Source organism: Chelonia mydas, chromosome 18 (assembly GCF_015237465.2).
Source record: "Chelonia mydas isolate rCheMyd1 chromosome 18, rCheMyd1.pri.v2, whole genome shotgun sequence".
Classification (NCBI taxonomy): domain Eukaryota; kingdom Metazoa; phylum Chordata; order Testudines; family Cheloniidae; genus Chelonia; species Chelonia mydas.
In genome coordinates, this window is record NC_051258.2 from 1,443,690 (window position 1) to 1,457,745 (window position 14,056).

The 14,056-nt window shown below is 57.2% G+C and overlaps 1 protein-coding gene across 1 annotated transcript in view; it reads right to left on the reverse strand.

Annotated features, from left to right (window-relative positions):
- Positions 1–14,056, reverse strand: part of HSPG2 (heparan sulfate proteoglycan 2) — a 174,307-nt gene that overhangs the window by 28,834 nt on the left and 131,417 nt on the right. The window contains 11 exon segments of the mRNA XM_043531753.1: positions 6,068–6,260; positions 6,937–7,118; positions 7,824–7,958; positions 8,776–8,919; positions 9,353–9,491; positions 9,907–10,058; positions 10,636–10,774; positions 11,970–12,130; positions 12,801–12,939; positions 13,337–13,488; positions 13,800–13,938. Of these exon segments, the coding sequence (XP_043387688.1) occupies positions 6,068–6,260; positions 6,937–7,118; positions 7,824–7,958; positions 8,776–8,919; positions 9,353–9,491; positions 9,907–10,058; positions 10,636–10,774; positions 11,970–12,130; positions 12,801–12,939; positions 13,337–13,488; positions 13,800–13,938 (1,675 nt within the window).

Genomic DNA, 14,056 nt, shown 5'->3' on the forward strand with positions numbered 1-14,056 from the left:
AGCCATGTCCACTGCATCCGAGGCTGCCTGAAGGGCTGCTCTCACGGCAGCTGTGCCGTCCTCTACCAGGGCCTTATACTCCTTCCTATTATGCTCCTGGAGGGCAAATGTAAACTTTGGCATTGAGTTAAAGTCATATCTGCCCAGCAGGGCTTGGTGGTTTGCCACCCTCAGCTGGAATCTTGAGGAAGAATAAAGCTTTTGGCCGAACAAGTCCAGCCTCCTCGAGTCCTTATTCTTAGGGGTGGGAGCAGGTTGGCCCTGATGCTCCTTGTGGTTGACCACCTTGACCACTAGGGAGTTGGGGTGGGGGTATAGATATTCGTGCCCCTTTGCGGGCACAAAATACTTCCGCTCTGCCCTCTTAGATATGGGAGGCAGGGAAGACAGGATCTGCCACAGGGCATTGGAGATCTTCACCACCCCTTCGTGGAGAGGGAGGGCCACCCTGGCCAGCGCTGTGGCCGAGAGGACATCGAAGAGGGAGTCCGAAGGCTCCTCCACCTCTTCAGCCTGTAGACTGAGGCTCGAAGCCTCCCTTTTCAAGAGCTCTTGGTGGGTGTTTGTGTCCTCCTGGGACACAGGAGGAGGAGGCGCCGTGATTCCCTCATCAGGGGAGGGTGAGGATGGGAGCACGGTCCTCTGCGTCCCCACTGGTGCCACAGAACCCAACACTTGGTCCCCTTCTGAGCACGGGGCTGGGGAAGAGCGCTCCCCCTCCCCTTCCTGGGGGACTGAGAGAGGGAGGCCGACGGTCTTTCCGAGGCCCCGGCCACTGAGTGAACCACCACTGGGGGCTGCGTTGGGGCTCCTGGGGTCCATTGGTGCCAGGGCGCTGGCCAGGGAGCCTGGTGCCACCCGTACTTGCTGTGGGCTGCCCCGCTGGACTCGCGCGGTCTGCCGACTGTCGGCTTCGAGGGGAGGCCGTGCTGGCACACGAATGGCTGCTATCCTGGGATGGGGATGAGTAAAGGCATCGTGAATGGTGCCGGGCTCGAGACCTTGAGTTTGTTGTAGAGTACCCTCTGTAACAGCTGCTCTGAGAGCGGCTCCAGGATGGCCACTTGCCGGCGATCTATGCCTGGGGCTGTGGGAGCGGTGCCGGGTTGGGGACCTCAGCCAGACGGAGAGCGACATCGGTACTGCGAGGGACTATGGTGGCTTCTTGGAGTCGGTGACCTCTGGTACTGTCTGTCCCAGACCCGGCGGGGCACGCTCCTGATCTCGAGGCCTGCGCTCCCTCTATGCAGAGCGGTGCCTGGATTCCCTGCTGCTCAGCACCCAGACAGACAGTCTGGTGGGGGTCAACATGGACCGGCAAGGGCTGGGAGCGGAGAAGTCACTCTGCGGAGAACGGTGTCGGGAACCTTCCCTTGACCGTGAGCGGTACCGCCTGGATGGTGACTGTAGTGGGCCGAGCACTGGCTTGCCTCTGGACTGAGGAGCCACTGGGGTCGGTGCAGCCGCTACCGGGAGAGACATTATGTCTCAAGCCACCTGCAGGACCTCTGGCGTGGAGGGCATCTGTATGTGGCCACTGGCGTCTGGGGAGGCTGGCTCGGAGTGGGCTAGGCTACTCCACTTAACTTGAGCTGGAGGCTGCAAGGTCGAGGGGGATCGAGAGCCGCCCCCAGTCTTAGAATCATAGAATATCAGGGTTGGAAAGGACCTCAGGAGGTCATCTAGTCCAACCCCCTGCTCAAAGCAGGACCAATCCCCATTTAAATCATCCCAGCCAGGGCTTTGTCAAGCCTGACCTTAAAAACCTCAAAGGAAGGAGATTCCACCACCTCCCTAGGTAACCCGTTCCAGTGCTTCACCACCCTCCTAGTGAAAAAGTTTTTCCTAATATCCAACCTAAACCTCCCCCACTGCAACTTGAGACCTTTACTCCTCGTTCTGTCGTCTGCTACCACTGAGAACAGTCTAGATCCATCCTCTTTGGAACCCCCTTTCAGGTAGTTGAAAGCAGCTATCAAATCCCCCCTCATTCTTCTCTTCCGCAGACTAAACAATCCCATTTCCCTCAGCCTCTCCTTGTAAGTCATGTGTTCCAGTCCCCTAATCATTTTTGTTGCCCTCCGCTGGACTCTTTCCAATTTTTCCACATCCTTCTTGTAGTGTGGGGCCCAAAACTGGACATAGTACTCCAGATGAGGCCTCACCAATGTCGAATAGAGGGGAATGATCACGTCCCTCGATCTGCTGGCAATGCCCCTACTTATACATCCCAAAATGCCATTGGCCTTCTTGGCAACAAGGGCACACTGTTGACTCATATCCAGCTTCTCGTCCACTGTAACCCCTAGGTCATTTTCTGCAGAACTGCTGCCGAGCCATTCGGTCCCGAGTCTGTAGCGGTGCATTGGATTCTTCTGTCCTAAGTGCAGGACTCTGCACTTGTCCTTGTTGAACCTCATCAGATTTCTTTTGGCCCAATCCTCCAATTTGTCTAGGTCCCTCTGTATCCTATCCCTACCCTCCAGCGTATCTACCTCTCCTCCCAGTTTAGTGTCATCTGCAAACTTGCTGAGGGTGCAATCCACACCATCCTCCAGATCATTTAGGAAGATATTGAACAAATCCGGCCCCAGGACAGACCCTTGGGGCACTCCACTTGATACCGGCTGCCAACTAGACATGGAGCCATTGATCACTACCTGTTGAGCCCGACAATCTAGCCAGCTTTCTATCCACCTTATAGTCCATTCATCCAGCCCATACTTCTTTCACTTGCTGGCAAGAATACTGTGGGAGACCGTGTCAAAAGCTTTGCTAAAGTCAAGGAACAACACGTCCACTGCTTTCCCTTCATCCACAGAGCCAGTTATCTCGTCATAGAAGGCAATTAGATTAGTCAGGCATGACTTGCCCTTGGTGAATCCATGCTGACTGTTCCTGATCACTTTCCTCTCCTCTGAGTGCTTCAGAACTGATTCCTTGCGGACCTGTTCCATGATTTTTCCAGGGACTGAGGTGAGGCTGACTGGCCTGTAGTTCCCAGGATCCTCCTTCTTCCCTTTTTTAAAGATGGGCACTACATTAGCCTTTTTCCCGTCATCCGCGACCTCCCCCGATCGCCATGAGTTTTCAAAGATAATGGCCAATGGCTCTGCAATCACATCCGCCAACTCCTTTAGCATTCTCGGATGCAACGCATCCGGCCCCATGGACTTGTGCTCGTCCAGCTTTTCTAAATAGTCCCGAACCACTTTTTTCTCCACAGAGGGCTGGTCACCTCCTCCCCATGCTGTGCTGCCCAGTGCAGTAGTCTGGGAGCTGACCTTGTTCATGAAGACAGAGGCAAAAAAAGCATTGAGTACATTAGCTTTTTCCACATCCTCTGTCACTAGGTTGCCTCCCTCATTCAGTCAGGGGCCCACACTTTCCTTGACTCTCTTTTTGTTGCTAACATACCTGAAGAAACCCTTCTTGTTACTCTTAACATCCCTTGCTAGCTGCAACTCCCAACTGTGATTTGGCCTTCCTGATTCCACTCCTGCATGCCTGAGCAATATTGTTATACTCCTCCCTGGTCATTTATCCAGTCTTCCACTTCTTGTAAGCTTCTTTTTTGTGTTTAAGATCAGCAAGGATTTCACTGTTAAGCCAAGCTGGTCGCCTGCCATATTTACTGTTCTGTTTACACTTCGGGATGGCTTGTCCCTGTAACCTCAATAAGTATTCTTTAAAATACAGTCTTGCCCCGGTGCCTTGATCGAGATCGCTTCTTCATCTTCTTAGCATGTCCTGTGGATGGGGAGCAGTGCCGGCTGGTGGAGGGCACCGCTGGGTCGCCACACACGAATGCTGTGGTGCTCGGTGCCAACTCGGAGGGGCGTAGCAGTGTTGGGGTCAGAGCTGACTCCATCAATATGGCTTGGAGCCGAATGACCTGCTCCTTCTTGGTCCGAGGCTTAAATGATCTGGGAATCTTGCAGCGGTCGCTGAGGTGGGTTTCCCCAAGACAGCGTAAACAGCTAGTGTGCAGATCACTTATGGGCATACGCCGTTTACAAGTGTCGAACGACTTAAAGCCCGGAGCGCGGGGCATGCCCCAACCCCGGAGCACTTCTTTACTCTATCTATATCACTTCTTCTTCTTTTTTTTTTTTTACAACAGGTACTAACTATCTATGAACTAAACAACAGTCCAAACCGGGAAGCTACAGCAGAGAGCTGGAGGAGAGCAGTTCCGAAGCACCTTCACTATTGGCAAGAAGGAACTGAGGGAGGGGGGAGCGCGCAGCCCCCCTTATACCGCACCATGGTGGCGCTACTCCAGGGCTCGCTGGGGCGCTCCCCTACAGGTACTGCTGGGAAAAACGTCCGGCACCGGTGCATGGGGTGAGCACGCACACCTACCGTGGAATGCACATGAGCAACTCATCTCGAAGAAGAATAACTATTTAATGACAGGTTTCAGAGTGGCAGCCATGTTAGTCTGTATTCGCAAAAAGAAAAGGAGGACTTGTGGCACCTTAGAGACTAACCAATTTATTTGAGCATAAGCTTTCGTGAGCTACAGCTCACTTCATCGGATGCTGTAGCTCACGAAAGCTTATGCACAAATAAATTGGTTAATCTCTAAGGTGCCACAAGTACTCCTTTTCTTGTTATTTAATGACAGTCAATGCTGAGACTCAAAGAGTTAATGCTTTATAACTGTTAAAACACAAATTGTCAACATCATGTGTCAGACAGAGTGCAGAGCCTGAAACCAAACTCTAGTTCTTAAGCAGCATTTTTCTCACTTTGCCTAGCTGTGAATTTCAATTATTATTAATGGAAATATTTGTGTGTGTGTTTGTGTCTCTATGTCTGTGTTTGTGTGTACATCTATGCCTCCATATGTGTGTATATGGTGAAACTGACATTTACGGATAAAAATCTACTCCTTCCAAGACTAAATATAACAAAATTATTAGCAGATAAAGTAACTGCTCATGAAGTGAATGTACGTAATCCTTCTGTAACCTGCAGCCGGCTTCTACTAAAATCACAAGTTATACTGTAGTAATAAAACCATAAAAACGGATAAAGTGAAAAAAAATTGTTACAGAAAAAATACTGTTAATTTAATAGCAAAGAAATGTATCACTGGAGACATAAATCATCTTGTGGAAAGCGTGACGTTTAAAATGCACTCAGCCGCACAGAACAAATGGAATGAACTGGTTAAGACTCTTGGTTAAACCCCAGATAAGTTCTTTTAAGTAGGTCAAAGGTGTTGTGATTCTTTGTAGAGGGGAACGTGAAGGAGGATGGAAATGTAACAGTCTAAACGATTGAACGTTCCATGGGAAGTGGGCTAATCACAAATTGTCCTGTGAGATAAATAGGTAACATAAAAACCCTGAAGACTGTAAAGAAATTGGCCCTGTGCATGCAGACAGGCCCGGGATCTGACTTGGGCAGCTTTGCCTTTCCTTACCCACCCTGTCAGATCTGTAGTTCAGGGAACTTGATTGAACAGCCTGAGTGGAGCTGACTATTTCATCCTTCTCATTCAGTGGCATAACCGACCTTCCACAATGCAGGGAGAATTCAGCGCTCTCGCCTGTCTGCTGGATGCCAGGGTCTGGCTTTCGCCCGGAAGCCCACCCATCTCAGCCAGCAGTGGTTCCAACAGGTGTTCACTGGCTCTGGGCTCACATGGGTTTTGTGGTGGCTCCCAAGTGCCCTGGGATGTATGATGGGTGTGGAGGTGCCAACAGCAGGGTGCTGCCCGCGGAGTATTGCCTCAAAGAGATAAGTGCCCCCCAACCCTGCCCTCTGGCTGCCCTTTGTGGTCTCCTACCTGCAGACGGAGTAGGCCTGGCCCCATTTAGCTGCCAGGTCTGAGACTCAGACCAGGGAGGGGGAATGGGAAGGCCAAGCAGGGGCTGACAGAACAGGAGGCATGGATCTCTGCCCCAAGTCAAGTGGGACCCAGCCCAGCCTCTCCAGGGAGCCGCTCCCAAACTCCCATCCCTTCTCGGAGCTCTGGCTGCAGGCTGCTCCCCAGCTCTGCCCTACAAGTGGACAGCGCCAGGGAAGCCAGTGGCCCTGCCTGGCACACACGTACCTGTAGCAGAGCACTGGAGGGTCGCGGTTTCTCCAGCTACCACTGTCAGCGTCGGCTTCACTGTGATCTCAGGGGCGCCGGGCTTTCCGTGGGCAGCTTCCACGCTCACCTCCACTTGGACCTGTGTGGAGCCGATGGAGTTCTGGGCCGTGCAGATGTAGGTGCCAGCGTCTTCAGACTTGGCTGCCGAGATCTGGGGGCAGAGACACAGCATTGGGCAGCCTAAGGCCTGTGGGGTGTGATGAAGCCACATCCCCCTTGCAGTCCCCCCAAGGCTGAGCGACAGGAGTGATGTTAGGTGGCACTAAGTCCTGTTGTAGGGGGTGCAGCCTTGTCTGTTGCGGCTCTGCCCAGTGAGCTGGCCGGGGGTCCAGCGCTGTGCCCTGCAGACAGCAAGACAGGGAGCCCGGAGCGCAGAGGGCAGCAGCCCCTTTCGTGTCCGCCAGACCCAGGGCAGTATTTAGGGGCACTTGTGTGGGGACCCAGGCTGTGGGAGCCAGAGAGAAACCCAGGGTCTGTCTGTGCCCAGCAGCCTCGGGGAAGGACGGGCCAGGTCCCTGTCCGAGTGCGATCCAGGAAGACAGCTCAGTCACAATGGGGTGGCCAGGTTGCCTGCCCCCCTAGCTCAGAGTGGGCCCTGAACTGCCCCATGCCCCATCAGGGGCTGGCATGGGTGGTTTCTTTGCTCAGCTCCTGCTATGGTTGGCTGAGGAAGGGAGTTCTGCTCCCTGGCCGGGCAGGACTGGACTGTGGTGCAGCCATGGGCAGATCCCTGGCGACCCCGATAGCTCCATGGTCCACATGGACAGGATAAAGGCCAAGTTGCCTGTGCCATGGTGCGGGGCCCCCTCCCCCCAGCCCCAGCTTACCTGTAGCACCGCTTGGCTCTCCAGGGGCAACAAGGTCTGGTGCTCGATTTTCTGCCTCATGCCCAAGCGGCTCCAGCGAACCAGCGGGCGAGGGTCGCCCATGCCAAGGCAATCCAGGCTGATGGACTTGCCTGTCTTCACCGTCACGGGGCCCTGGGGCATCACAGACACTGTAGGAGAGCCTGGAAGGGTGCAGGGGGGAGGGGTGGAGTCAGGGCACAACCTGCCAGCCAGAGCTGCTAGAAATCCTCATGGAGCAGCTGGGAGCTGGCCCCGGCAGACTGCAGGGGCAGCCCCAAGTTGGCCCCAAGAGCCTTCAAGGAGCAGCTGGGCAGGAGTGTGGAGCCAAAGTGGGGTGGCCAGCAGCCCAGCGCCCAGTGTGCTCAGCCAGTCCGTGGGCTTTCAGGCCAGCCCTATACAAGCGGATTCAAGCCCTGAGCACTGAGGGGCGTGTCTGGGGGTGGGCCTGACTGAGACACGCAATCCAGGCTGGGAGGCTGTTGGGGGTTAAACCTGCCCCTCCCCAAAGGCCCCCCCATCCCTGCCCATGGGCCCCTGGCTTGAGGAACATCCCCAGGCTCCACTGGCTCCCGGGCAAGAGACCAGGAACAGCCCGAGTGCACCTGCGCCAGCCGCACTGCCAGAGCACGGCAGCCGACACAGGGTTCCAGTCCTGGAGCAGCAGCTCAGGTTGGCCCCCACCACCGAGACCCTCAGCGCCCATCCGGGACAGGGGGAAGCTGAGGCGGACTGGTGTGATACAACGACAATGCTGGGGTGCCAGCCAGTGGCTCTCAGGGGCCAGTCAGTGAGCTAGGGACCCAGGCCAGATATTCCAACTGCCTGTCCCCAGCGCTGCCCCCTCTCCTGTACTCACGGCCTCTCACCTTGCACCATTAAGTTCACCACGCTGTTGGCTACGCCGTAGCGGTTGGAGGCCACACAGCGATAGGCCCCCTGGTTGCTGGGGCGAGCCCTGGAGATGGTGATCACTGAGCCATTGGGGCTGATCTTCACATTGTCTGCAGGGGGAAAGATACAGGTGAGCAAACAGCTGATCTCACCCCTGGGGCTGGGAGCTCTTGCAGAAAACCCAGATTCCTAACGCCTGAAACACTGACAGCGCCCCCTGCTGGGAGAGGCCAGGAATGGAGTAGCTGGGAGCTCCCCACACAGCCAGGGCTCCCATCCTGTTCCCTACAGCGCCCCCTGCTGGGAGAGGCCAGCACTGGAGTAGCTGGGAGCTTCCCCCGAGCACCCAGGCTCCTACTCTATCGTATCACGCCTCTTGCTGGCATAGGCTGGGACTGGAGGAGCTGAGCTTCCCTGAAACCAACACTGCTGCCCTGCAGCCCCCCTGTGCCCCAGGCTGTTTGCTCTCACTCTAGTGCGAGCCCAGGGAGCCGGGCCCATGGCTAGAGCAGGGGCCCATGTGTCCCTGGCCCAGGGGAAGGGTGGGCTGTTTTTGCTCACACCCCAGATATGCAGAGCCCAACGGGCGTCCAGGCCCCGTGGCCCCACACGGGAAGGGAGCACGACACAGGGTCTGCAGACGGCTGCTGCAGTGGAGAGGGACAATGCGCATGGCTGCCCAGCATCCTGGCCAGGGAATGGGAGTGCCCCCACAGGAGACTAGGTGCTGTGGGTCTGGGGGAGCAGGGCTAGCACTCATGGGATCTCGGAGAGAAGTGGGGGCAGGGAGAGGACAACAAGGTGTGGGGGAAGGGACGCTGATGGAGAGGGGATGTCGGGTCCTGTATGGTGGGGGCTGCGGGTACTGGACCCAGGGCACTGGGGGGGACATCGGCAGCAGTGGGCTGGAGCTGGCGTGAGAACTACCTTGCAGCTGCTGCTTTGGGGCCATCTTCCAAGTGATATTGATGGGCCGGGCACCATCGTGGATGCGGCACTTGAAGGTGGCATCCTCGCCCTGGCGCACGGCAGTGCTGTGTGGCTCGATGGAGATGATGGGGCTCTGCAGACCTGCCAGGCGGGGAAGGAAAATGGGGTTAGAGCCGTGACACCCAGACCTCAGGCATTCAGGAGCTAAATTAGCCAGCAGCACTACCCCAAAAGCCCCAGTCGCGTGAAGCCATTGGTTCATTTCCTGTAGCGCGAGAGATTCCGATTGAAACAGTCTGACGGGAAATTATCTCGATATCATTCTTGCAGCAAAATGACTGACCGAATATTGTTATTTTATCAGCTGCAGTTGGTTAATAACAGAGAACAGCACCCTGCTTGGTTACTTATGAAATCACAGTGTTTTAATATGTGCTGCAAAGAGCCGCAGGAGACACCTGGAGCCACTTGCGGCTCATGAGCTGTCTGAGTGTCACTGGATAGACTATCCCCGGGGAGCCCCTGAGCCACGGCCTTAGGACCGCCCACCTATCAGCAGGCCAGACAGACTTACGGTAGGAGGAGCTGGTGCCAGAGGAGACGCTCACAGTGATGGAGGCCTCGCGGGGGCCGGCGCTGGTGCTGACGCGGCAAACGTACTCGCCTGAGTCGGCTGCAGAGACCTGGACCAGCCGAAGGTGGGAGCCGGAGACCTGGCGGGAGAGGAGCCCAGGAGTCGGAGAGAAAGGGCTGAAGCATCTGTCTACAGCCAATCCCTGGGAAAGTCTGATCCCACTTCCGACAGCTGCCATGGGGCCAGAGCCATGGCAGCCCCCAGCCCACACGCTCCCCATGCTGCCGGGCTCCGCCATGGGGTGGCCCAGTCAGTGAGTGCTCCCCGTTCGCTGGCGACTGTCTATTGTACCTGGATTCCCCAACCCCAGCTGACTGCTAGGCCACCGACGGAGCCCTGCTGGGGAGTGAGCCAGTCCCATCCCCAGCCACAGCTCTGTGGAGACAGAAGCAGCAGATCCCTCTGTCCCCCAGGACAAATCAATCCTGGGAAGATCCCCCCCACACCTCAGGAAAAAGAAAGAAAGTGCCCCCGGGTGCTAGGCTACCTCCTACCTGGTGACTGGCCGGCAGGGCACCCCCCCTCTTGTACCACGTGACTGTGGATGGCGCCTGGCCCGCGACGAGGCAGTTCAGGTCCAGGGTCTGTCCCTCGGCAATGGAGGACGAGGAAGACTCGATCCGGACGCGGGGCACCACACCTGAGGCTGGAGGAGCCGGGGGAGATGGAAGTTAGAGCTGGAGGGGAGGTCCCCTCACACAGCGGAGGAATTGGAGATAGAAACTGCCTGCCAAAGCAGCCAGTCCACCCCAGCCCCCATGGCCAGAGCAGGAGCCCCTCATCCCAGACAGCCTGATGCAGGCAGCTTTGAAAAGACTCAAGCAAGGGGCTCCCAGCCCTTCCCCGGGAACTGTGCCGCAGCCTTGATCCTGCTGGCAGGATCATCACCCCCTTCAGCAGGTGGGGAAACTGAAGCAGGGAGAGGGGAAGGCTTGCACAAGGCCATGCAGCTAATCTATGGCAGAGGCAGGATTCGAACCCAGGACAGCCTCGCTCCTAGTGCTCCAAGAGTCAGACACTGCTGCTTGTGGGCAGGGGACTGTGCGGGAGTTGGCCTGGGAGCAGATCACTCATCTCCCACCTCAGGCACCAGCCCCGAGTTAGGGCATGTCCAGTCCTGGCTGCCGAAGCCCACCTGTCTGTAGAGCGGCTGGCAGGATTTGGTCCCAGAGAACTGACTACCTGCCAGAGAGGCCACGTCAGTGCAGGCCGGCCAGACTTACAGTGGGATGGGCCGGTGCTGTCCTCGATGGTGACAACAAGAGCTGCCTCCTGGGTGACGGCGCCGGTGCTGACGCGGCAGACGTACTCGCCCGAGTCGGCCGCTGAGACCTGCGGGATGCGCAGGCGGGAGCCGGAGACCTGGTGGGGAGAGGGTCCGTGACAGACCAGGACAAACATAGATTCATAGATTCCAAGGCCATTGTGATCACTTAGCCTGTCCCCCTGGATAGCCCAGGCCAGAGACCTGCCCACAATAAATCCTAGAGCAGAGCTTCTAGAAAAACATCCCATCTTGCTTTACAAATTGCCAGTGCTGGAGAATCCACCACGACCCTGGTCAATTGTTTCAGTGGTTAATTGCTCTCGCTGTCCCCCTTATTTCCAGTCTGAATGGGCCTAGCTTCAAGTCCCATCCTGTCAGACCTTTCACTGCTAGAGCCCGTTATTAAACGTTTGTTCGTGTAAATACCTACAGACTGGGATCAAGTCACCCCTCAACCTTCTCTTTGTTAAGCAAAATCAATTGAGCTTCTTGAATCTATCACTATAAATTGTGTTTTCTAACCCTTTAATCCTTCTTGTGGCTCTTTTCTGAACCCGCTCCAATATATCAACATCCTTCTTCAATTGTGGGCACCAGAACTGGACCCAGGATACCAGCTACGGTCACACCAGTGCCAAGTACAGAGGTAAAATCACCTCTCTGCTCCTACTGTTTATGCATCCCAGGATTGCATTAGCTCTTTTGGCCACAGCATCGTACTGGGAGCTTATGTTCGGCTGATTATCCACCATGGTCCCCAAATCTTTTTCAAAGTCCCTGCTCCCCGGGATAGAGTCCCCCATCCTGTAAGTGTGGCCAGCATTCATTGTTCCTAGATGGATACATTTACATTTAACCATATTAAAATGCATATTGTTTACTTGCGCCCAGTTTACCAAGTGATCCGACTGCTCTATCAGTGACCTAACCTCTTCTTATTTACCACCCCGATATTTGTGTCAGCTGCAAACAAATAGCAGCCTGCCCTGATTCCCAGAGTCCACAGCCCCAGTCGGTCCTGAGGCCCCCTGCTCCCGGGGTGGGGCACGGTGGTAAGAAGAGCTGCCATCTGATGCCATTGCTCCTTCCCTAAGCATCCCACTGCTGCTTTCATTCCCTCGGCTGGAGCGACTCAATCACCTCTCTCCTCACTCTTGGCAAAGCCCAGAAGCCTGTCTCCCTGCCCAGGGAAGCTCCTCTGTCTGGGAGCCTCCAGACACAGCCATTCCAGGAGCAGGGCCTGAGAAAACCAATCTGGAGCTCAGCCCAGCCCCCTGCTTGCTGCCGTACCTGGTGACTGGCTGGCAGGGAGCCCCCCCGCTTGTACCATCTGACTCTGGGCTGTTCCTGGCCCGCAACGAGGCAGTTCAGGTCCAAGGTCTGTCCCTCTGCGATGGAGGATGAGGAAGACTCAATCCGGACAGGGGGCGCCACGCCCAAGGCTGGAAGAGCTGAGGGGGAGGGTGCAACATCGCATCACGGTGCCAAGGAGCAAAGGCAGTGTCGTCCATCTCCCCAGGCAGGGCCCAGCCATGGCAGGAAGGTTCCCAGGGCATCGCCCAACTCCAAAGGACTCCACCCTAGGCCCCCCAGGTGATGGGATCCCCGCAATGCAGCCAGCGCATCCTATCACCCCCGGCTCCCCTCCTTGTGCAGTCCCAAGCGAGTCCTCCCCAGCACTCAGAGCCCTGGGAGCCTCCCTCATGGACCCTGCCCCACAGGGGTAACCCAGCACTGGGGCAGGGTCTGTGCCCTCCCACAATGCACTGGAGTTAGCCAAGGTGGATCCCAATACCTGCCCTAGGATTATAGCACCCACCTGGCCCCGCCCCTTAGCCCACAGTGCCCACCTCACCACACCAGGGGTCTCCGATCCCCATGGACTCCTGGCCTGTGCACCCCGATGTGAAGCCCCTGCTATTCCTGGAGCCAGGCCAGGGCCCTGAGCCAATCTCAACAGATGTCTCCATGGAGATGGGTACGAACCAATCTGGGAGAGGGTACTGGGCCCCCAGGGGTCTCTAGCACTGGGTCCATGCCCCTTGTCTGTGTGGGCCCCTGGCACTGAGTCCCATGCCCATTGGCCTCTCCACATGTGGGCCCCACCCTGCCCAGACTTACGGTATGAGGAGCCGGCACTGCGGGGGATGGTGACGATGACGGAGGCTTCCAGGGGGCCGGTGCTGTTGCTGACACGGCAGATGTACTCGCCCGAGTCGGCAGCTGAGACCTGGGGGATGCGCAGGCGGGAGCCGGAGACCTGGCGGGGAGAGAGGGCAGAGGCCATGGGGCATTGAGGAGAGCTGTCCTCGGCAGGCAGGGGCACACGAGGAGCTGGGCTCCTTGGGAAAGCCAGCCCTGCCTGTGCGACAAGCCCTTACAAGGCTGGCACGGACTGTGTCCGACCCCCACCATCTCCCAGCCCCCATGCAGCCCCTGTGGCTCCTCCTGGGGCGGGACTGGAGACACCATGGACTTTTCCAGGCATTTGGTTTCCAAAGCATTTGCTGCCTCTTGTGGGTTTCATTGTCCAAGGACACCAACCTTCTCCCCGTCGCCGCCTCAGCCAGGAAATCCCATGGGTCTGCTGCTCCCAGGAGCATGGGGGAATTTACGGGCTACGGCCATCAATTCCCAGCCGCCATGAGCCCCCATACCTGGGTACTGGCTGGCAGGGAGTTCCCCCGCCTGTACCACGTGACTCTGGGATGCGCCTGGCCTGCGACCAGGCAGTTCAGGTCCAAGGTTTGTCCCTCAGCAATGGACGCGGAAGAGGTCTCGATCCTCACTGGGGGGGTGACGCCCAGAGCTGGAAGGGGAACAGAGGCTCAGCACAGAGAGCTCAGAGATGGTGAAGGACTCACCGTGCCCTGCCGAGCTATGATCACCCCACAGGGCGCACGAGACTACAGCCCAGGCCGGGACGTCAGCCAGCTTCCTCCTGCTTCCCGGCCCATCCCACTGCCCGCTGCCCAGCCCAGGCCAGGACGTCAGCCAGCTCCCTCCTGCTTCCCGGCCCATCCCACTGCCCGCTGCCCAGCCCAGGCCAGGACGTCAGCCAGCTCCCTCCTGCTTCCCAGCCGTTCCCCGTGCCCGCAGCCCAGCCCAGGCCAGACTCACAGTAAGAGGAGCCGGCGCCACCCTGAATGGTGACGATGAGCGAGGTCTCCTGGGTGACGGCTCCGGTGCTGACGCGGCAGATGTACTCGCCTGAGTCAGCTGCCGAGACCTGGGGGATGCGCAAGCGCGAGCCGGAGACCTGGTGGGCAGCGAATCATGTGGAGAACGGGTCCATGAGAAGAGGGAGCGCACGGGAAGCTGGCGAGATCAGTGATCCCTCCACTCCCTTACCCCACCTTTGGCCCCAAGCGACCCCT